Source organism: Halichondria panicea, chromosome 4 (assembly GCF_963675165.1).
Source record: "Halichondria panicea chromosome 4, odHalPani1.1, whole genome shotgun sequence".
Lineage (NCBI taxonomy): Eukaryota > Metazoa > Porifera > Demospongiae > Suberitida > Halichondriidae > Halichondria > Halichondria panicea.
Genome location: NC_087380.1, coordinates 6,655,894 through 6,679,803, shown reverse-complemented (window position 1 = coordinate 6,679,803; position 23,910 = coordinate 6,655,894). Strand labels below are relative to the sequence as shown.

Genomic DNA, 23,910 nt, shown 5'->3' with positions numbered 1-23,910 from the left:
CAGTACACTTATTATTTAGGGTACTACTTTATTAGCTCTTTGCTATTCTTGTATCCTGACAATGCCGAATTGTAAAAAAAAGGCTGATCGACTAATAGTAGATACAGCACATGCATGGGCTTGTGAGCTCATTGCGGCACAGTAATAGGACCCAGTATGAGGCCTCACTGCAATTAAGCATGTAATTTATCTAGCACACTGTGTCATTGGAAAAATGAGCACAACACATGCATCAGTCCTGCATGCATGCAGGGATCTTGAACAGCATTGTACAAAGCTTTAATTATTGTACAGAAACAAGTTTGGGTTTGTATGTACATGTTTGTTTATACATGATCTTGTACAATATTACAACTTTGGGACTGTACATTTAGCAATGACACTCTACTACATGTACGTGCATCACAATAATGTAATTACCAAAAGGTAAATTTGGACGACCCAACATGACGTTACGTCGTAGACTGTTAATGGTCCTTATTGAACTCTTGGGACAGGTCATAATTATGAGTCAACTGTTTCCTGCCTTTCAGAAGCTTTACGATCTCCTCTGCTGAGAGCTGTGTCTTTGCCAACAAGTGGTATATGGTCATTGGTGCAGTCTTCCCTATCTGTGCAGCCATGTGGCTTTGGCCATGGCATGGACTATCGCACATGGCAATTTAAACAGGAAGTAAAAAATTACTAATTGAAATGTAATACACAACTGTACTTCATTGTAGAAATCCAATGTAATTTTTATACAATAATTATGAGAGCTTGAGTTGTACAGACTAAAAAATAATGTCTAGTGACTAAAAATGTCTAGTGATTATTTTACACACATAGTTATAAGCTCTAAGCGTCCAATCGACAGAGAGGGTTGTTGTGCACCATCTCCAGGTTGACCTTGTGACCTACGAGCTCTCTGATGTTGCTGATACCATACTTGATCATCGTGGGCCTGCATGAGGAGGGGAAGGGATGAAACATGACTGTATAGTGTGTAGCATCATATAGCACAATCAAAACATGCACAGCTATTGAACTCTATACAAATAAGAAAACGGAATGAACAAAATCACTACATGAACAAAATCACTACACAAAGAAAAGGAAAAGGTAATTTTGAGACAGCAGCATTAATGTATCCTCCTAATAGTAACACCAGTGCAATGATGGTGACCAGGTGTGTCGCAGGTAGGAACAGCTGCTCTAGCACAGTATAAAGTGAGTGGAACACTGACAGTACCATCGCTTAGTCTATGTGCACTGGGGTATAGCAGTAGTTAGGGAACATTGCGTAATGGAAGGTATGGCATGCACTGTGTGTTAGGTAATGATCAAAATATGCACAGCTATGAACTCTATACAACGTAATGTAAGTAAGAAAACAGAATGAATAAAATCACTACACTATAAGGAAAAGGAAAAGGCAATTTTGAGATAGCAGACATGCAGGAATTATTTATGGCAATCCTATACACAGAGATGCCGTGCATGTGTAATAATGAATGCAGCACATCACAACATTTCATATGCCCACCTTTCTAGAGAGAGCCCCCAGGCAATGACTGTGACATCCTCGGGGAGTCCCATGGGGAGGAGCATCTCTGGTCTGAACACACCAGAGTTACCCACCTCCACCCACTTCTTGAGCCCTGCAGAAGGTTATGTAGTCAGTGACAATACTAGTAGACCGAGTACATTATACGTATCATTATGAATCGAGAGAGATTGGATACCTTATAAGAATTCCCTTACCTTTGTGATAGCTTGGCTCAGTGTAAGGGTTGTAGGCAGGCTTGAACCGGAGCTGAGTGATGCCTGTAATAGGTAGAGGATAGAATAAATACTAAAAAGAAGGATCGATGCACTACACTGTAACAGTTTTCAATGAAAATAATAGAGTTTAACAAATGCATGAATAGGGATAGTGGAAAAACAAAACATGACACATACATACATAAAAACCAGGTCTCTTGGAGGACATTAGACCTAGACAGACATTCAAGACCACCATTAATGTATCCTCCTAATAGTAACACCAGTGCAATGATAGTGACCAGGTGTGTCGCAGGTAGGAACAGCTGCTCTAGCACAGTATAAAGCGAGTGGAACACTGACAGTACCATCGCTTAGTCGATGTGCACTGGGGTATAGCGGGAACATTGCGTAATGGAAGGCATGGCATGCACTGTGTTAGGTGATGATCCACACTATACAACCAAGGGCGTATAAAAGAGAGGGCATGCAACTCCACTATCAGTACACGTAGCTAGCAGAGTTCAAACGTGGGCGGAGGAATGTGTGCATTTGCATGAAGTGCTAATAATAGATTTCATTTCATGCACAGTCATGCACATTCAACCGCCCACGTTTGAACTCTGCTCATATAGGAGTTGCATGCCCTCTCTTCTTTTATACGCCCTTGATACAACTTAGTAATAATTTATTATGGGAAATGGTTGAGTAGATACGGACACTCAAGCCATAACACACACACACACTAGGTCTCACCCATTTTGCGAAAGAAAGCATTAAGCACTCCTATGAGGTCACCCAGTGTCAGGTTATAGTCGGCCACCACTCCCTCAATCTGATGAAACTCTGCCAGGTGAGTAGCATCCAGTGTTTCGTTGCGAAACACACGATCGATAGAGAAGTATTTGACAGGGGTGAACTTCTCCTGCTGTCCTATCTTGTAGAGCATGCGAGCACTAACGGCCGTGGTGTGTGTGCGGAGGATGTTCTTCTGTGCTTCCTCCAGCTTCCAATCATACTGGTACCTATATAGAAGGGGCAGGGGAGATATGAAGATTAGACACCATGATGCATCGAATCGAATTGCCTCTCTTTATAATGCATCAACATTTTAACTGGGTAATGGTAGCTTTCGTGACATGTATACATGTGCGTTCACTCCGACACAGTGTGGCCAAATATCAAGGTATCCACAGGTTCGAAAACATTCCTGGTGCGAGCTGGAATCTCCAACACTCTCCCGGTACCCATCATACTTGGCCGAGATATCTCTGAAGTATTGTCTCTCATTATAATGATGAATCCGGCACTACACCCCAAAATACAGAGGACACCTTCCTCGTCACTACTTGTGCTCAGAAGAAGCAGCAGCAAGAGGCTGCTGTACGAATCATTTGTTGACCTTGACGATTCAAGTCAGAATCGACAGAAGAAACTGACTCATCCTCTCGAAGTTGCTGTAGCCGACTTACAGAGTGCCGACCCTACCCTTGAGACTGCTCGGAAGGTATCAAGTGGTGAGCCTGTCTTAGCAGGAAACAAATGTTCTGGAATATTGAACAGCCCTCCTGGAAACAAAGGAAAATTCGATACATGGGAACAATTGGTTTTGCCGACTCAATGTCGTCAAGAGGACATGCTCAAGAAAGGGGAAACGCCGAACTGTCGCAAGCTCACGACACAAACACGACAACTTTGTCGCCGGAGAAAGAAGGAGGAGTGTGAGGACATGGCCTCACAGGGCATTACTTGATATAGGAACTACTGTGGTAAACCACAACAGTACTGTACTATAGTAAACATCACTTCTAGACTATTCTATAGATGGGTTGCAGTAGTAGATCCAAGTGTTTTGCTAGTAGAACATCCTAGAAACAGGTGTTTAGTATTAAGTGTTGAGTTTTGTATTTGTTGAGTGCCATCCAATTGACTGTGAAAACTGAATCAATGTTATCTCAAATAGAGTCTACTCTAAATCCTTGATCCCTCACATGTAGCCACACCCTCGTAGCCCATGCATGCACTAGCAGCAACTGGAAGGACTTCAGCATAATTTTTAACCTCAACATTGGGCTTTGTATAGAGGCTTTAGCCTTAAAACAGTTGCATGTGCAGACATGATCGTTGGATGTGCAGACATTATCACTGCACACGCAGACTCAAATGGTTGGATGTGCAGACATTATCATTGGATGTGCAGAGACTAATGGTTGCATGTGCAGACATGATCGTTGGATGTATATACAGACATTATCACTGCATGTGCAGACATGATCTCTACATAAGGCGATCATTGCACGTGCATGCTATCTCGATATATATTCACACCAGGACCAGGGGCGTAGCCAGGGGGGGTGCTAGGGGTGCTCGAGCACCCCCAACCAGCCTGAGTCAAGTATACAAATCACAGAGAAATGTATCTGATTATCCAGCTGAGCACCCCTTCTCTTCCAGATCTTGCTGCAGTTAGGCTGTTAGCTAGCTAGTATATAGGCAAGGAAAACGATTCAGTCTCTAAACTGTGAGCTATTCTGGCTTAAATCTATAAACTAGTTCTCTTCTGTGATCGTGGCCAGCTTCTCTATCTCTTTCCTTGGCAATCTGTTGTAGAAATTACAACAACGGTAACGAATTATGATGAATTAGTATGTGAGCTCCTCCCTGACAAACAAACTGTAGTCTAGGTAACGGCCTTATCAGGCTAAAAATCTGTGTCCTTTGATGTAATCTTTGATGTCTCTTTGTGCATATGTAGTTAAAAAAAAAAAAAGAAACCTTTGACTAGCTAGGAAGAGTAGCAGTAGTAGTAGGAAGAGTAGCAGTAGTAGTAGCAGTGCAAGCAGGACTAGACTAGATTAAAAAGTTGGTGGAAAGAATAACTGACCGTTTGGACGTCACCTGGCTGCCAGACTTTCATCTCGACTCTTCCCCCTGAGTAGCTGGCCTTTCTCTAAGCCACAAAACTGAGCAAGAAGCTGAAGAAGCAGCTAGACAGAGACATGTACCTAGCCTTGAGAATTGGGAGGCGTGGCTCAACTAGTTAGCCCAGCCCAGAGGAATTGTTACCGTGGGTACTGAACAACCGTAGAAGTAGGGCTACCCAGGGGCGTACACAGGGTGGTGCTTAGGGTGCTCCAGCACCCCCATCCAGTCTCTGGTGCTCCAGCACCCTATCCAGACTCAGAGAAGCTCAAGTAGATAGTTCAACCATCACTGGCTGGCTAGAAGGAAGCTACACTTACTGCAGCTATCTACAGCTTAATAGTGATAGTTACAATAACTTTATACCAGTTAGATCTAGCTAGCTAGCTAAGCTGGCCTAAAAAACTTACTTTTCTTCGATCGTTACTGGGATATCCATTAAAGAGTGGGGGAGGGGCTCAATAATAAGGCTAGGCAGCAGGAAGTGGTTTGCTGTATCAAACACTTGAGCTTGCCTCACAACATGCAGCACAACAAGGTTCTTGTATCCAGGTACATGAGGTACATGAATGTATAGTATAATTATATAATTAAGCCTACATATATGTACAATAAATTAATAATAATCAATGTTTGCAATGTAAACTACAAAGTCTCTTTTCCTCAACATCAAGGTACACTAGGTACGTACTGGTGGTCATACTTTGTACGCTGCCTGTCACCTCCTGGTAAGCTGATCAATCTTTTAGTGGCCTGAAAAGAAAAGAATCAAGACTGTCGTCAGATCAAGCAAAGGAACAAACGTTTATCATCACTTACACTTCTACATTTACACAGAGACTAGACTAGACATGATTGCATTGACATTTGACATACCTTAAGAAGAGTTGGCTAGAGTTTGCCATCCCAGGCGAATTGAGCTTCTGGTCATAAACATTCTTGACTTGCTGATCGATGGCATGGCATGCACTGTACTGTTGTATATACTGTCAGTACTGTGCACCATCTAGAAAACAGTGGGCGTTGCCGAAAAAGGAGCGTGACACCGGAAGTGGGCGTGGTCTAAATTTTGCGCCGCGCTTTGCGCGCAATGAGCACCCCCATTGACTGAATCCTAGGATCGCCCCTGCTACCCCTGGCTTTACTGAATTAACTAGCTGTGTCTGCTGTCTAGTTGGACCAGATTTAGCTAGATAATGGGGTAGAGAATAGTTGAGCGGTGCTGTGTGTAGCTTGAACTGTACTGGCTGGCAAGAATCTAGTAAGCACCCTATGCACTGATAACTCCGTCAGAATGGAGGGTATGTTCTAGGGATCTGGACAGCTGTACATCCAAAGGAGCCAGGGAGTGCCAATCATCTTCTCCCAGTCTCTGACACGCTAAACAAAACGAGCTAGAACTGGGAGTCCCAGCTAGAATTGCTAGCCGGATCTAGACTAATAGAATGACATGGAGGCGTGGTGAGGCCGGATCCACACTAATTGATCAACCTAAAGACGCTCCTGTTCCAGATTTTCACAAATGGCAAGGAAAGGTTCAACCACGCCCAACTTGGCAGATAAGTTCATTATGACGTCATTAATAAGAGGCTTCAGGTCAACCAAATTTAGGTGCTGCGCGGCTAAAAATCGGACGTATGGCAAGCGGTTTGTAACATAAAGAAATGATGGCGTTATGACGTTTGAATGTTATAACATGACGTACGTGACCTTATAACGTGGCATACAGCATGACGTACGTGACCTTATAACGTGGCGTACATAACCTTATAGCATGACGTACGTGACCTTATAACCTTTTCATATGCGCATGCGCATAAGCAACCTTGCATGCCTTAGCTTTCATAACAAGCTAGCTAGCTAGAATGGCTGAGCAGGATGAATTGTTTGGAGCATGGAGTCAATACTTTATTGATGTCAGTAGATTCCTAGAGAACACAGAACATCAACATGAATAGCGAATCGAGAATTTTGTGACTATGTTTTGTCAAGACTAGAAGTTTGTCTGAGTACTTGCATGCAACTATCTGATCAAATGCTGCAAGGGGGTTCTGAAGTTGGAGAAGAAGATGAGCTAGTAATCAATCGAATTTGGCTCATCTACTAGAGTGCCTGAGAAGTGTACACAGACAGTGGGTGCAATATGAAGAGATGTTGGATGTAGAAACCAGCAAATTCCAGTATCAAGCTGCTAGAAGAATCTTGGGAAGAGGAAGACCTAAGTTTGAAATTGAAAAGGAACAACTAGTGTACCTATCATCACTAAATTTTAACTAGACTGAAATTGCGGCCCTGCTGGGTGTGTCTTGTATGATCATATATAATTAAGTTTTTGACTGATAAACATAAGTAATACATGTTTTACTAGTGTATACAGAAGACGAGTTGAGTTTGAATTGCTGGATGACTCTGCAACAACTTTATCAAATGATGAGCTCAATAGAATTGTCAAGGAAATTCATTCAGAATCCCCGACGTTAAGAGTCATTATGATGGTATGTGGAAGGCTGAGAAGAATGGGATTAATGTCAAGGGATAGAGTCCGATGTTCTCTAAGGTCATCTGACCCATTAAGTGCAGCTTCAAGATTGATGGGTGGTCTTAGTCGACGACAGCCTTACTCAGTTGCTGGTCCAAACTCCCTCTGGCATATTGGTGGGTATAATTATTATTTGTACAAGTTTTTGTAAATGCATATTGAAAACTGGAACCATATACATGTAGATATAATTATAGGAAAAATAGGAAAGAGGGATTAATCTTGTCCCCCGCAATAACTTTAAGGCCTTACAGGCCTTCTTTAAGTCTCCCAAAAGCTTGATGTTGATTGTTGGAAAATAGCTAAAGGTATCCATGTAAAGCAGCCCTCCAAATATGGGACATGCACGGCCCTCCATAATATGCAATTTTGTAACCTCTAAAAGTACTGTATAGCAGGTTATTTCGGGTTATTTAGTCAGCAGGGTGTCATTTACAGGACTTTGAAGTAGCGAGTGGAAATAAGGGGGGTCTAAAAGTCACCATAATTATTTTAACACCCTGTTTAATAATTAATAACAGAGACATGACTGGTGTTCATTCGAAGGTCGATCTAGGATAAATTCTAGTGGGTTTTGAGATTGCCTTTCCATATATTCCTGAATGCAGATGTTTAGGGGGGGAGCGGGAGGAAGTCCATTCGTGGATCTTATTTTCTGCTTGCACTGCAGGTAAAGGTAGTCAAGGTCGCTGGGTAAAATATTCGTGGTCCGGCTATACTGTAGCGACTGCTGTGTTGACAATATTTTTGTATGTCACATTCTAAATAGAGGTCAAACTATATAGCCTCTATAGAGAAACAACGATCAAATATGCAACACCAAGACTTCAACATAATTTTTCAACCTCCAAAATTAGGCTTTAAAAGTGTCACCTTAGATCGAATAAATATACGGTATCATCCTTTTGATATTCGTCAAAATCTGCCCTTGTATAAAGCCCACACTCAAATAGTAGTAGCCTCTAAAATTAATCCCCATCTTCAGTGCGATAAAAGCCGCTCTCAAATAGTAGCCTCAATAAACTTTAACCGTAATCACCTCTGAGTCATATTGATACTGGTATCTACAGTAGCTGCTAGCTAAGTAGCAGCTTTTTAGTGTAGACTTTCACATGGTAGACTTTGAGTTTGTGCAGGTGAAAAGAACTTACCTGCTAAACCACTTCCTGTTGAACTGGTATGCTACTTATCAAAGAGTTGTCCCAGCGTAGAACTAACCACAAATTACATAATGCGTGGATGGATGCCAAACATTTAGCCGCGACAAGCAGCCATAGATGTGTTTGTAATTGAGTCTGCATGGTAACATTAATAAATAAGCGCGAGTATTAATTTGTGACTTGTGTATTCTTATCAAAGAAGAGTTATTCCGTGCGTGAGATTCTTTACGCACGGTTAAAAGTAGCCCTTTCCAAAGGCAAAAAAGGAAGCGGTCTCATTTTACTGGAGCGTTAGTAGACGTAATGAACACCTTTCTGGTCTCTCGAATTCTAATTGCTAGCAAAATATCGTATATAGCTGCAGCCTCTGATCAAGTAGTACGAGTAACAAGCAATGGCAAGGCTTCTAATTGGCCCTTGCCTGTGTTTGTTATGAGTGTTCTTAATCCCTTATACGAGTAACCTAATCGTTTATGATGCCGTTCTCAGGAATTTTAATAATATTTTTAGCCGCAGCTGTTGTTTGAACCCTGTGCAATTACTGATCCGTATGTGATACGCTTTTAATTACCCTGGGCAGCCCCGTAAACCCAAACCAGTTAGACCATTATTATGCCTCGGTGCGCATGCGCAAGCGAGGTATACGTTTGTGTGTCTATGTGTGTGTAGACTGCAATCAAGTGCAAGTAAGAGTTTCTATAGGCTTCTATAGTCATGTTTACTTGGATTTTAATTCGTGGATTTGCAAAATAATGCTTCGTTCTCGAGTTACGCCTAGTTTTGCTTACTTGGAATGCCATTGCAGTCTTTTCAGAAGCCGGGCACGTAGCCAAACTTATTTACCGAGTGTTGCTACTCTACTTAGTAGTTAGCTCTGCACTAGAATGCTAGCTATTGGTAGCTGCATTACAAGAGTGAGAAGAGAGCTGCAAGGCTCTGCTGATGCAGCCATTAATTTTAGACTTGAACTTTTGGCATCGATTGTTTTATTGTTTAAATAATCATGGTCAATCATTACCCACTCTAAGTTTGCATGCAGCAAAATCAAAAATGTTTATCATGTGTATAAAAGCTATTAGTAGCTTTATGTTATGTAGCTTTGGCATCTCCATCGAGGCGTCAGCACCTGCGGTGCTTTCATTATAGTATTGACTAATTTTCATCACATTAAAATTAATTATGGTTGAATTATCTTGTTTCAGATTCACATCATAAGCTTATTAGATGGAGAATCGTCACTCGTGGCTGCATTGACGGCTGCAGTAGGCTGGTGACTTTCTTGAAGTGTTGTGGCAATAATAAATCGTCAACCGTGTACGAATTATTTTTGTGTGCAGTTCAAAAGCATCAGCTGCCATCTCGTATAATTATAAGAATGGACCAAGGTGGGGAAAATGTATTGGTCGCACGTCACATGTTAGGACATGATATGAGGAGTGTGATTGTAGGAGCCTCGGTCCATAATCAACGCATAGAGCGACTATATGGAGGGACATGCACCGCTGTGACTATTCTCTTTTACAAGCTGTTTTACTTTATGGAACAAGTGGATCTATTAGACTGTTTGAATGAGACGCATCTGTATTCCCTTCATTATAATGTGTTCATTCCACGTATTAATCAGGCACTTACACTGTTCATTGGTGGATGGAACCATCACTCAATCCGAACTGCACACCATAAGTCTCCACACCAGTTGTTTACAACAGGGGCACTACTTTTGCAGCACGACTCGCAGCTTTGGATTTTTTTGAGAATGTGGAGGAAGAATATGGAATTGATATGGAAGGCCCCATCCCGTCTCAGGGACGTTCTATAGTTGTGCCTGAGGTGCCAATAAGGCTAAGTTCAGAGAATTTTGCTCTCCTACAGCAAGCTGTTAATCCGTTAGCACCTTCTGATGAGTTTGGCATTGATTTGTATGAACAAGTTTTGCAGTTTATGTTAACGATTACGGTATAAAACATGACCATGATGACTCAATTTTGATGTTATTCTTACATAATTATTATTTTGATGCATGCCATTGTGATGCTAAGTAAACAAAGCTCATAATTATCAACATGAAAAATGATTAATGAGAGTATGCATGCAGTACATAGCACAAGCCAAAACAATACTACCTATATAATTAAAGGGAGTTATTGTTAGAATTGACGATAATCATATAATTATTATGAACATCCATGAAGGTGATTGATTGAAATGAAGGATGACACTGAGAGTAAGCTAGCTATAGCACAGCAAAAACACATATGTTATATGGGATGCATCATCGTATTTTAGTGTTAAAATGACAGAAATTTATGTCTTTCAATGAAGTAAAACATGTAGTAATAATTATCATGCATGTTACAACAATAATAACAATTAACACACCACCAGAGATAGGTGTACAAGTGTATAAATTATTACAAGTATATAGTGTAAAGATAAAAATTAATAGTTTAGTATTCGTGAGGAATAGTAAGTCCAACTTATAGTCAATGGCAGCAGATAGAGTTAATGATCATTGATGTTTCTTCCTGCGTGTTAAAGGAGATGCGGCCAATACAATTGTGTAGCTATAGATTAGACTCATGCATAAAAAAACTATTTTTGCATGCAATGTATGCGTGTGCATGTTCAAGACATGGCAAGGTACATTCCAAATTTAATCTACATCTGAATTGTCGTAGCTTTATATTATAGCTAGCCTCGATCCCAGGCCGAGTTTTCGCTTTTATAACGTTTAGGTGAACAACTATAGGCCTGCACTAGTTGTCTGCGCATGCATGCGCCAGTCATTCAAGTAGATTAAAAATTAGACTAATGGATATTTTTGTTCACATTTATATTCGTGTACTATCGTACTAGCAGTCAGTATCCCGTTTATCATTAATCGATTGGAATGGCTCTTAATTATTTAGAAAACATTATTCTGAAGACAGAAGAACAAGTGAGGAGGCTACAAATCTTGACAATTAAAGCTCGTCAAGGTCAGATTTGTTGTGTGGTTCTATCATATCAAGTCATTTTTGTTTGGAAAGATCTAGATCCATCATTGGTATAATTATCTTATGGTGGATGAAGTGAAGAGTGCATGTGAGCTAGAGGACTTGGTGGTGCCATCATCAGAGGGATTGACAATGACCTGTTTAATACGACACATTTAATTTACATCGCATGTACACATATATTATTATAGAATGTCTATACTTCTCTGCACAAGAGCAATGATAATATCCAGCTATCCCAACAGTGCTCCTCTTTTCTACTAAGGGAGGAGACTGGATAGTGTGAGGTAAGGTTGAAACCCTCTTTTTGTCTTTGGTAATCTTTCCTATACTCACAGGACTGGAGTGTATATGTATACCTGTTCATTCGAGTGTTGTTTCTGGCAGCTCAGAGCCATGAAGAGAATCTACCTTTCTCAAACATAAATTATGAGTTACAAATAGAGGTCTAGAATATCAGAGAGGTCCAGCAGCCTGCTAAACCTTCATAATTTGAGGCATTCAATCATCATCCATGAAGTTACATGCCCTAGCTGGGTCACTATAATCATGCTGCAGCACAACTGCATGGCAACTCTCCTTGTGAAGCAGCTCTCTATAATGTGTATACTATATGTACCATACGGGTGGAAAATTTTCAATATTTAGAACATTTCGCGGGTAGTAGGGTGTTGTGGCACCTATCTTGCATGCGCATATGAAGCCTTCCACGGGTTCTAATTTTCGTGTTCTGCATGCAGCCACCCACAAAAAACGCGAAATTAAAAAACACCTCGAAATTTTCCACCGGCATACGGTATCTGTGAATTTTCTATAATACAATGTATTATTGGTTAATTAGCCGACACAAATACAATGAAAATTTTAAGCATGCGCTGACAACTATATAGGACCATAGTTAGTTCTGAGACACCAGTGACAAATTAAATCTTATTTCAGAAAACACATGCATGGCATTAGCCTCGATCTCAGGCCGAGTTTTCGCTTTTATAACAGTTAGGCGAACAACGAGGCTAGCATGGCATAAACACAAAAATCACGTGAGGATAAAATATACATAATAATAATTTATAAGATTTATAAGTAAATAGGTTCAACGAGTTTAGAGTTCAGTTACTATATACAGTTTATTATTCCAGAGTGAACATTAATTTTATGAGCTAAAAATATATAACATTGCAGTCTTACCATGGCATTAGCCTCGATCCCAGGCCGAGTTTTCGCTTTTATAACAGTTAGGCAAACAACGAGGCTAGCATGGCATAAACACAAAAATCACGTGAGGATAAAATATACATAATAATAATTTATAAGATTTATAAGTAAATAGGTTCAACGAGTTTAGAGTTCAGTTACTATATACAGTTTATTATTCCAGAGTGAACATTAATTTTATGAGCTAAAAATATAGCATAACATTGCAGTCTTACCAGGATTTCTATATATAGCGGCTTTAGTAGTTGCCGATTATTATTATCCTTGTGTATATATATAATTGCATTAAACGACAGATTATCGTTTCTTGTTGGTAGTGTCCTATACACCAATTTCAACAGTATCATAATATCTGACAAACCACTTTAAAGAAACTCAGGTACTCAGATTTGCTTTGCTTTCTTTCTCTATCTTTATTACCTGGAATTCTTAAGAACCGTTAGTTCTAACACTTCCATTCATATTGGATACTTGTTGCATATTGGATAAGGAGTGAAGGCTATTGAGGGTGCATATGCATGGTATTGTAGCAGCTATAAGGTGAATCAACAAATCTTAGACCTGGTATACATAATTGCTGATGGATCAGTGGACCAAAGTGGCCAACTTCAATTTAGAATCTGGTGCGTATATGAAATTAGGTTCTGCTGCCATGGCTATGAGCTTTTACACAGTGCATGCGCAGTGGACCAAAATGGCCAAGTTAAATTTAGGACTGCCATCACAGAATCTGGTGCTATCAGCTCGTGTATGCATAGCTATCACTGGACCATGCAAAGTGAAGTGAGCTCTGACAGTCTGTGCATGAGGTTCCATTCAGCAAGCTTTTTTTAGGTGATCAATGCAGTTATACCAGGAACAGCTAATATAATTCTAGCTTCCTGTAAAAGGTATAAATAAATTATAGCAGATTAAATATAATTATTGTATCTATAGACCAATCGTTACTGCATGAGCTGGACTTGATCGAAGCATAATTATAATTATATATAAGCGTACAGATCTTAACACAACAATTTACCTATAGTGACCATGTCCACTCTATCAGGCAAGCTGCTATTTCAGAAAATAGCCAAGGCTTAAAAACTCACGCTGGATACAGCATTATTATTATAAATGGCCGCACATGCACTACCATGCATCTCAACAGCTTAATTCAATCATAGATTGAAGAGTTATAGGGATAGGAAACGGTTGGTATCTCGAGTAACATCTGCGCTATATACGCTGCAGTTTAATCGAGGCCACCACAACAATATCTATTTCTACACCCATGCAGTGCATAATAAACTACAAGTAACTGTGCTTAGTCCGTGCAACTCACTTATATTTCAAGGTCTATACCTATTGTAGTAGTCATAACCAGCACGCTTACACGTTACATGTTCCAATAGCTCTAAAACAGCCTTGGGAACATATATAACTTTATTGGAAAGTCTCTTTTTACTGGGTGTGGTCAGTCATTAGCAAGTACTACATGTGGCTCATGGACTAGGCGTGTTATAAGTTGCTGAAAGAGATGATTTCTCGAGGAAACACAGCTTTGGGAGTTACCCGGCAAAAATGTGCTTAATAGCCTCATTCATAGGGAGTAACGCGGATAATTTTCGAGGCTCCACTGCAGATTCAATGTAAAATCATCACGTGCACCACTCCGCTTCCTATCCCTCTAACTCTTCAATCTATGATTCAATCAACTCAAAAACCTGAATGGAAAACACAACGATAAAACACACTTTATTAATTTGCACACACACATGCATGCAATACCATGCACATACATTGTTAATCCAGCCACACTTAGACAGTGGAGCTTGGCAAGAATAGCGAGGTAGCCACATTTCAGAAAATAGCCGCGGCTAAAACGACCCTACCTCGAATCTAATGACTGCATGATTTTGCGGTGCAAAGATAATGCTCTTGTCTGCCAAACTACACCCAAAACGTCACATCCGGCCGTAATAAAAATAAAAACGTATATATCACATATAGTTAGGGGCAGCCAGAACTGGCAGGTATACATTTCAAGGCAAGTGTGTAGTATAAACAACTATAGCTAGCAATCCGTGCCAAACCAAATGGCGGGTATATTGAGGTGGCCGTACTTCAGAGAGCCAGAATAGCGAGAGTCGATGATACTGTACACACATAATATACTTTATACCCACCTCATGATAGTGTTCTCCTCTGTGGATCATTCAGATCACCACAGTCTTGTGTAGTCAGAGAGGGAGCCGATTTTAGAGGCTCTGCCTTCAGTTGAGAAAGCTACTGTAAAAGGTTTCTTCACAGGGCACTTGCATTTCCTCCACAAGGAGATTAATAACCAGCCAAATAGCACATTCACCAATGCTAGTATATACATCAGTGTTGTGATGATTGAGGGGAAAAATAAACTGCACTGCACTTGTGAAGAGTTGAGAGTAAGGCTTCCACTGTCTGTTTGTACATCAACCGTTATGATTTAAAGTTGAGCCGCTTACACCTTTTGCATCATCACAACACCATGACATCAGGAAAGAGAGTTAACAGTCTCTGATATAGAGGGACATCCAGCCACCATGTATAACTGCAGTAGCACTCGTGCTCCAAGGAGGTCCACATACCTTTTCCACTTTGCGCATGCGCGGTTCCTTGCACATCCTACATTACGTGACGTGCTTTACAGCATGACGTGAGGGCCGTAAGGCCCTCACGTCATGCTGTAAAGCATGTCAACGTCATAATAATACTTATGTTACAAACCGCTTGCCATACGGACGCTTCGCGCCCTCTTTCATCTATGATAGCACCCCTTTCTCTAAAATCCTGGCTACGCCCCTGAGGACACACCTATGTACATGTAGACATTGTTTTTGAAACACACGGCGCGCCATATGGCCACACAGAGACCTATACTGCTAAAAAAATGAACACTCTCTCGTTCTAGCTACCCCACACGCAGAGACTAATGGTTGCATGTGCATGCAGAGAGTCGGCCTAATGGCATACATAATCGTTGGATGTGCAGACATTATCACTGCATGTGCAGACATGATCTCTACATAAGGCGATCATTGCATGCACGTGCATGCTATCTCGGTATATTCACACCAGGACACACCTATGCACATGCAGACGTTGTTGTTGAAACACACGGCGCGCCATATGAGTGCGCATGCTTTTCAGCCTATCTCATTATTATTGACCTTTGTACCCTTTTACTCCATTATTTGGTAATTAATATGACATCATCCAAGCCATGCACAAGGCCATGTGGCTGCAAGATTTGTCGGGCAAAATAGATATTTCACATAATGATATTCATAATGATAATGGGTAATGGTAATGAAGAGCTCGCCCTCGTCAAAATTCTGATAATTCGGGGTGGGAAACTAACTTCTTTGTTGGAGTGGCCTAAAGTAATGTAAATAAGAAAACGGAATGCAAGTATAAATCACTACAGTAAGGAAAAGGAAAAATCTATTTTGATATACATGTAGCAGACAGCAATGTATATATGTGGCAATCCCTTGAGCCCTGCAGAAGGTTATGTATATAGCCAGTGTTAGTTTTGACTGACAATACTATAGTAGACCGAGGACGTATAATTATTATGAATCGAGAGAGAGATTGGATACTCAAATGAGTTAGACTTTATAAGAATTCCCTTACCTTTGAGTTATTAGTTGTAGGCAGGCTTGAACCGGAGCTGAGTGATGCAGGTGTAGAGGATACATTAATGGTGGTCTTGAATGTCTGTCTAGGTCTAATGTCCTCCAAGAGACCTGGTTCTTCATTTGGGACCTGGGTGTTACTGATAGTAACCGCACCAGTGCAACGATAGTGCAATGACCCGCATGTGTGTCGCAGGTAGGAACAGCCGCAGTAGGAACACTGACAGTATACCATCGCTTAGTCTGCTAAATGCCAATATTGGATCATGAATAACAGGATTACATCGCATTAATAAAATCACAGACACACCACAAAAATCAATTTAACTCAGAGGTAAATACTACAATTTAAGGAATTTTCATGAGGTACAGTAGCTAGCGCAGTGAGCATGACGGAGCTGGACGGGAAACTAACTCATAAGTTGGAGTGGCGTAATAGATCTACAGTAACCATTGCTCTTTTTTTACGATCTGATAAATTCAAGCTGAATAGTTACTCGTATATACAATTATGTAATGCACAAATATAGGCTCCAATAATAGATCCAATAAACTGTCAACTGTTCCTCAATTGGCTATATACAAAGATTTGGAAGAGCATCATGTCATCAGCAATAAAACCATCTAGTTCAGCGTGAGACACAAACCTTGGACAACCACTTGCAATGTTCATATCAGACTTTGGCTTTTGGAAAGAGCTGCTCATGGGGTCTGGTTGGAAAGTGTCGATGATGTCCCTATTCCCTGTCTGGTTGATCAGCTTGAAGGTCACCTTGGATGTGAAAGGCCATTGTAGAATGTTGTCAAACTCTCCCTTCATAATTATGAAGAACAGCGACATGTGAGTGTTCTTTCCAATACCGTCTCCCAGAATGTAGAGCCTCAGGCACATTTTGTAGCCGTATCGTCCTGTGAAGAATGGAAGGCTGAAGATCGAGGTGTATCTGCCACTCTGTGCATCTGCCATTCTCTGATTGAACTGTGGGATCTTCCAGATCATACTGCCATCATGGTTGCTGTTTTCAATCAGCGACAATCGGAAATCTCTATCCTCAAACTCTGCATGTTTAGATCGCATTGCTTTCTCAAGCTTTGTCACGTTGTTCCTCAGGGTACTGATCTCTTCGTCCTTTCGTTTCAATTCAGCATTAAATTTTGCCTCAAGAACGCTCGTAAATTGTTCTACACTCGACAATTGTATGGCCCTCGTTTCCAGTGCTACGATATCTTTTTTTTTATCGCAAGTATCTTCATTTGTTTGTCTTATCTCATACTCTAGGCGAGCTTTCTCAGCCTGTGTCTCAAAAATGTCTCGTTGAAGCATACCTTGTAATCTGTAAACATCAACAACATCAACATATTAATTCCCAAATAATAGGAAAGTGATGCTCACCTTGTGTCTGGCAGCACACAAGGTGTGGCACCTTTGGGAGATTGAAGCTCCAGCGAAAAACTTCCCATTTCAGGACTCTATAAAGAAGAGTGTATACTAATTATGTAATAATTATAACCTAGCCGATTACCTGTGATTTGAATTTCCACGACTGTGTTAGTGGATCCGGAGATATTTGTACGCCATCTGCTTTTGATTTCACCCTCTCTCCAGCATAATCTCTCTTTAGCCCATCAGTAGCTCGAAATTCCTTTGATTTCACTTTCCGTACCGCACAATCTCTCTCAATCCCATCAGACATTCGACCGAAATCTTTACCAGTTGCATTGCTGTCATCGTCAGCTTGTGGGATAATCGGTTTGATATGATGCTTGGTTTGCTTTTTAAGAAGCTGTACGGCATCAACCATCATTTCGGGATGTTCCAACGAATGAGTAGCAATATGGTTCCTCAGCCCCTCTCTGGTTATCTGTATGAAGAGAACTCATGTTAAGTACTATTGAATTGTAGTTAGTTAGTTTACCTGTTGAGTATGTTGGCATCCAAACTCTGCAAGTGGGCATTTTATTAACGCCTTTGGACAGGCCAGTCTGTGAGATTCCATTTGGTTTATTGGCAGGACTTTTCCGCAACACAGGCAATCAAGGATGGCAAATGAGCAGATATTTCGGTGATCATCAAGTTTCACCAGCCTGTCCTCCCACTGGCACCCCTCTGGTCGGTTGCTGCAGCTTACTATCAGCCCCTCGATCTCGCGCCGAACAAACCGATCCGGAAAGTACTGTATGTGAACGCTTCCTTAAATTAAAGATCTTTATGAAAAGAAAACATACCTCTGCTCCCTCATCTGCGTCTGCTCCCTCATCTGCGTCTGCTCTAAGATCTTCCTGACAGTCTGCCCGTGGACACTTTGGTGAACTAGCGTGTGTGGGGAAAATGTTATGCTTTCAATTGTAATACTTCGATTTAAGGATACCCAACAAATACGTGACACCCTCGAGCTTACCGTAAAAGGTCTAATAAAGGGGCCACGTACAAAATCAAATGATTGACTTTACATGGCACCTACATTAAAACTTCAGGACATTCCAATTTATAGTTACTTTTTACGGAAGGCAATTTACTGCTTCTAAAGAGTTACTGCTTCTACATTGTAAAGAGTAGCGACATGCAGCTAGCTACATTATTTAATTATGCTAGTAGAGTATAATTATAATTATACTATAGTAACTATACCGTTAGCAGCTTATTTTCGAAGCTCGTAGATTGAGGATTTAAGATAGAGGTTCAAATGACCGCGCTCGCGACACTATAAGGCCACTCCAAGTGATACTCTGGTTTCTGGTCCACCGCCCGCATCAGATTTTATTCTTGGATTTCTATCTCATTATTTCTACTACGCATGCGCAGAATGGTCCATATGGTACAAAATAATGTGATAATGATATTCATTTGCAAAAATATTAATAATGAGATTCATAAGGTGAAATTGATAATGACATAATGAGAAAAGCCGCCCGCCCGCATGCAATTAGAAAAACTTCAGGACCAGAAACCAGAGTGTCACTTGGAGTGGCCTAATAGTAATACCCTCGTCCCTACACCCACTTCCTCTACTCAGGAGGAGGCCTGTGAAAAAGGCTACTATAGTACTAGTAAATAGCGGTACAAGGCTGAAAACAGTAGGCTAGGTGCTCGGCATACTATTGACAAAACTTACACAGACTCAAGCAGTTCGTCAGCACAGCTTTCACATAGCCAGTGACCACAGAGGGTTTGGATGGCATCCTTCAGGAGGAGTTTACAGTGAGGGCACTGGTATTTGTCTCTACTGTCTACCTTATGTCCTGACATCGTGGATGAGAGCTAGTTAGGTAGATCAGTCTGTGTACGTGTATGAAGAAGTACAAGACAAAGACACAGTACGTACGTACACGTAGTACTGGCTCAATAATAGTCCTTGGGGTTTCCCAGGGACATTCCCCAGGACTATCCCTTACTGATGTAGACTAGAAAATGGGACCGTCCCGGGGAATGCCCCTCAAAGCAGCAAGCCAATCACTAGGTACTAGGTAAGTACAAGTAGGTACAACATACAAGTGTCTCCTGGGAAAACTTCCTTGATTCACTATATATACTAATTGATAGTTAAATTTGTCTAGTACCGAACTTAGCTACATGACATGCAGTCATTGTCATATAGATCTAGTATCTACAAAGCTTCACTCAAGAATACCGCTATTAAAAGAATGGACCAAAGAGATTTTCCAGTTACTGAATATGAGGGACAACAAATTCAAACAAGGGTAGTATTTGTGTGAATGATTGTTATGGTTGTACGGTGCTTCAAAACTAATTACCGTATACGCGGGTAACTTTTGTGGGGTAAAAAATTCGTTCTGTATAATTTTTTCGTTAGCTCTGTGGGAAAGCTGACCTCCACAAACGAACGCGTTAGCCTACCGGAACGCATGCAATGAAGTCAAACGAAATTTCTATTCACCGTTTTTGACTTCATGAACCCTAATAGACTTAATAGAGTTTTCCTCTGATTTCGATGTAACCCACTTTAATTAACGCAACTCGCAAAACACAACTCATTATTCCTCGAGGCGTAGCCGCACGAGGGATACGACTGTGTGTCTGTGTGTGTATTCTAGGTGTAACTGATCAACGGTTGCAATGCGACGAAAACTAACAGCTTCTATAGGCTTCTAGCTCTTGGATTTTGATTCGTGGATTAGCAAACTAAAGCTTTTTTCTTGATAGTTTGACTCACATTGAAGGCCTCTACACTAATTACTTTTACACTTGTCTTTAATTATAAATATATATATAATCATAATTTCTTTTTCTCTGCAGATGAAACCATATGAACACAGGATAAGTGAACAAGAAACTGAAGATATGAAAGCTGAAAATGTAGAAGGTTTTTCGCCATTTCAAGTGCTGATGAAATTAGTCCTAGACAAAAGAGAATTGGAAAAAGAACTTCAAAGAGCCCGAGCAGAAAATGCTGCTGTACATCATCGAAGACAAATTTTGAGAAGTCAACTGGCAGGAAATTTTCGTGCAGTAGAAGCAGATAGTGGCAACATCCTGACAGTGTTCTCACAAATCCATCAGAAAATAGTTGAATCGTTGGCAGAGGACAAAACATTTTCCAGTCAGCCATTCTTTTTGGAGAGATGCCGCTACAAAGTACGTCTTAGCATGCATTTTGATCTCATCAACAATGAACCTAGCATGTCACTCAACTTCATGATCATAAAGGGGGAATTTGACAGTGAGCTTGAATGGCCTTTCCCCCACCAAATCACATTTAAAGTGATCAACAAGACTGGCGGCAGAGACATTATCAGATCTCTTGGATCACAAGACAGTTCCACATGTGCAAAACCCGATACAGATAAAAATATTATCTATGGCTGCCCAAACATCGCATCTCAAACGGAACTAATGAGAGGATATATACAGGATGACTCTGTATTCCTTGAATGTGAAATACACTATGTTTAAACAGCGAAGGATTAGAACTACAGTCAGTGGTATAGATGTTTAAAGACTTCTATCACATAATAATTATATCTGTTCTTCAGAAGTTATGCCTCCGTGCGCATGCGCAAGCGAGGTATGCGGTAGTAGATCTACAGTGTGCGTGCATAGAATAAGTTAGCCACACCCTAAAGCTAAGTAGGATGCCCAACCCCACGCATTTGGTTGGACTCCGCCCAACTAGGCTCAGCAATCAATTTTAGACTTGAACTTTGGCATCAATCGTTTTTAACAACAATCATGGTCGATCATTACCCGCTCTTTTAGTTTGGAGTTATGCTTACCGTTAGTCTCGAATACCCTCCTCAACCTAAAAGGTTGAGGCGAGGTTGAGGCGGGTATTCTAGACTAGCCTACCGTTGCAGGAGAGTGCCTATAGAAAAACTTGTCCATGGAGCTAGTGTTGCTATACTCAGTGTGCCTGCAGCAAATTGTGTTCATCATGTAGGTGTATAAAAGTATCTTTATGTTATGTAGCTTTGGCACATCCACCGAGGCATCAGCACCTGCGGTGCTTTCATTATAATCAGTATCATTATATACTATATATATATAAGTATGATAATGACATTAAACCTTATAGTCATTATAAAAAATACAGGAGCTTCCTTTGCTGTGCCAGTATCTAGATATAGTGGCACAGTTCACCATCTGACCTGTGCCATATGGCAGATATTGGCACAGTGTTTCCTTTGATCTGCCCACTCAAAATGCAACAAATAATTATATACAGACTAAAAATGTCTAGTGATTATTTTACACACATAGTTATAAGCTCTAAGCGTCCAATCGACAGAGAGGGTTGTTGTGCACCATCTCCAGGTTGACCTTGTGACCCACGAGCTCTCTGATGTTGCTGATACCATACTTGATCATCGTGGGCCTGCAGGAGGAGGGAAGGGATGAAACACAGCTGTAGTGTGTGTAGCATCATTATAGCACTATCAAAACGTGCACAGCTATAAAACTCAATAAGAAATTACTGCAATCCTATACACACTGAGATGCCATGCATGCACTCTACAGTGCATCGAGAGTAGATTACCCACACATTTGTGAGTAGCTGTACTTAAGGTTACGGTAAACAGTTTGCTCATGAATATTCATGATTTTTCTTATGATTTTTGTGAAACTATAAATGCCATGAGAGAAATTTGAAGCACATACATAATAAATATATCGGTGTATCAATCTGTATGACAAGTATCAATCTTCAAAACATCTTCCAGTGGAAGCTCTGAGCGATCATCAAGTTACTAGAAACAACACAAAACTAGTAGTCCTTTTAAACTTCCAAAAACACTTCTAGCTCTGTGTTCTTGGTCTTATATGATGCTTCTTACCATTCTGGAGGGCGGGTCGAAGCGTTTTTTTCTTTCCAGGCCAACAAACTCTCCCAAAATAATAATATGTAGACTAACTCCACTGCCAAGGAAAACAGCCTCTTGTGAGCTTTCAGTAGCCTTTTTTCAAAATATCTCTTCGACCCGCCCTGCATATAGTGATCCTACAGTAGACTGTACCTAAGCTTTATAATAAAAATGTCTATTCGAGCCATGAAATGACTACTGCGTTTCAGCTGGACTTCCAGCTCATTCTAGCTGGAAAAGATCACTAGATCTAGCTCATGAATAATTAATGAGCAAACGGTTGACCACAACCTTAAATGTAAGTATCTTTCGATCGGAACATTTTTGAGAAATGGTGTTGATATCAATTTGTTGCTTGTTTGAGCAAAAGATCAAAGAAACCACAGTGCATATATATGGCATATTGCACAGTGAAGCCAGGCACATCAAAGCTAACAAGTCAGTGCAATATGCCATATATTTGCACCACTAATTACTACGTAGCCACCACTGCCCATCAGCAGCTGCAAACCACAAACCAATGCTGCTTTAATCAACCACACACTTAATTAAGAGTGGGCGTACAGTTATTGTACGCCCACTTACGTGGTTAATTAGAGTGTCATTGATTTGTGGTTAGCAGCTTGTGATGTCGTCAAAACGGTAGAAAATAGAGAATATTTTGTTTTTCAGTGATATCTCAACAATAGAATAAGCATAGAGGATGTTTCTTGGTATCAAAATGTAGCCCATTTATTTGTAAACTTACCAGAGAACTTTTAAAGCTAAGCTATAATTAGCCTCGATTCCAGGCCGCTCTTCCTCGAAGAGAGGGTCTGGTATCGACTGTTTGCGTATGCGCTAACCATTAGCCAGATACCGGCTAACGCAGGATTACAACGTGTATGCTCAGTAAAACAACGACGTCACAACGAACGGAAGTGGATTGAAGGAAGTAGATAGAAAGTGTTCGATTGAAGGTTTCTAAGAAAGAGCTGATAGCTACCCGTAGCCGGCTATGCTAACAAAAGACCCACAGCCTGCAACAGTGTGGATGACAATCGTCTAAAGGGAGTGAAAGCTGACAAAAGCCTAGTAGACAGGCCACGCCCATCTAATACCTGCTATACTACTGCTGCTGACTCTATCAGAAAGAAAATAGCTGTACATATATAGCTGCACAACAAAACTACAGCTCTGTCTGTAGCTAGCTAAATAGCTCTGTATATGACGTTCAATACTTTGTCAGGATATTTTCGTGATAAATTCAGTATTATAGGACATTCTACGGGAACAAATATCCAATAATGCTGCGCATGCGCAAGCAGTCAGTAGCAGGCCTATACTCTTCAGGGAGGCTATAAGCTATAACATTTTCAGAA

At 40.7% G+C, this 23,910-nt stretch overlaps 2 protein-coding genes and 2 long non-coding RNA genes across 5 annotated transcripts in view; 1 reads left to right on the top strand and 3 right to left on the bottom strand.

Moving 5' to 3' along the window:
* Nucleotides 1-681: 681 nt before the first annotated feature.
* LOC135334619 (phenylalanine--tRNA ligase alpha subunit A-like) overlaps nt 682-23,910 on the bottom strand; it is a 30,602-nt gene continuing 7,373 nt past the window's right edge. Inside the window, exons 11-12 of one of the 2 annotated variants that reach the window (XM_064529884.1) lie at nt 1,526-1,640; nt 682-943 (exon numbers count right to left, since the gene is read on the bottom strand). In XM_064529884.1, the coding sequence (XP_064385954.1) occupies nt 838-943; nt 1,526-1,640 (221 nt within the window). In that variant the 3' untranslated portion in view covers nt 682-837. Of the gene's footprint in view, nt 944-1,525; nt 1,641-21,884; nt 22,063-23,910 lie in introns of those variants that run through there. The other variant, XM_064529882.1, reaches the window with a different exon arrangement.
* LOC135335563 (uncharacterized) lies at nt 5,238-5,622 on the bottom strand. Its single transcript, XR_010394535.1, has 2 exons — nt 5,542-5,622; nt 5,238-5,418 (listed from the first exon to the last, which is right to left on the bottom strand). It is a non-coding gene; the product is annotated as an uncharacterized LOC135335563 (long non-coding RNA).
* On the bottom strand, nt 16,707-19,582 carry LOC135334555 (TNF receptor-associated factor 2-like). Its single transcript, XM_064529781.1, has 6 exons — nt 19,345-19,582; nt 18,458-18,542; nt 18,148-18,405; nt 17,755-18,093; nt 17,625-17,701; nt 16,707-17,565 (listed from the first exon to the last, which is right to left on the bottom strand). Exons 1-6 carry the CDS (start codon nt 19,476-19,478, stop codon nt 16,788-16,790), a joined length of 1,671 nt encoding a protein of 556 aa, XP_064385851.1. The 5' UTR covers nt 19,479-19,582; the 3' UTR covers nt 16,707-16,787.
* Nucleotides 18,590-21,225, top strand: LOC135334556 (uncharacterized). Its single transcript, XR_010394321.1, has 2 exons — nt 18,590-19,930; nt 20,487-21,225. It is a non-coding gene; the product is annotated as an uncharacterized LOC135334556 (long non-coding RNA).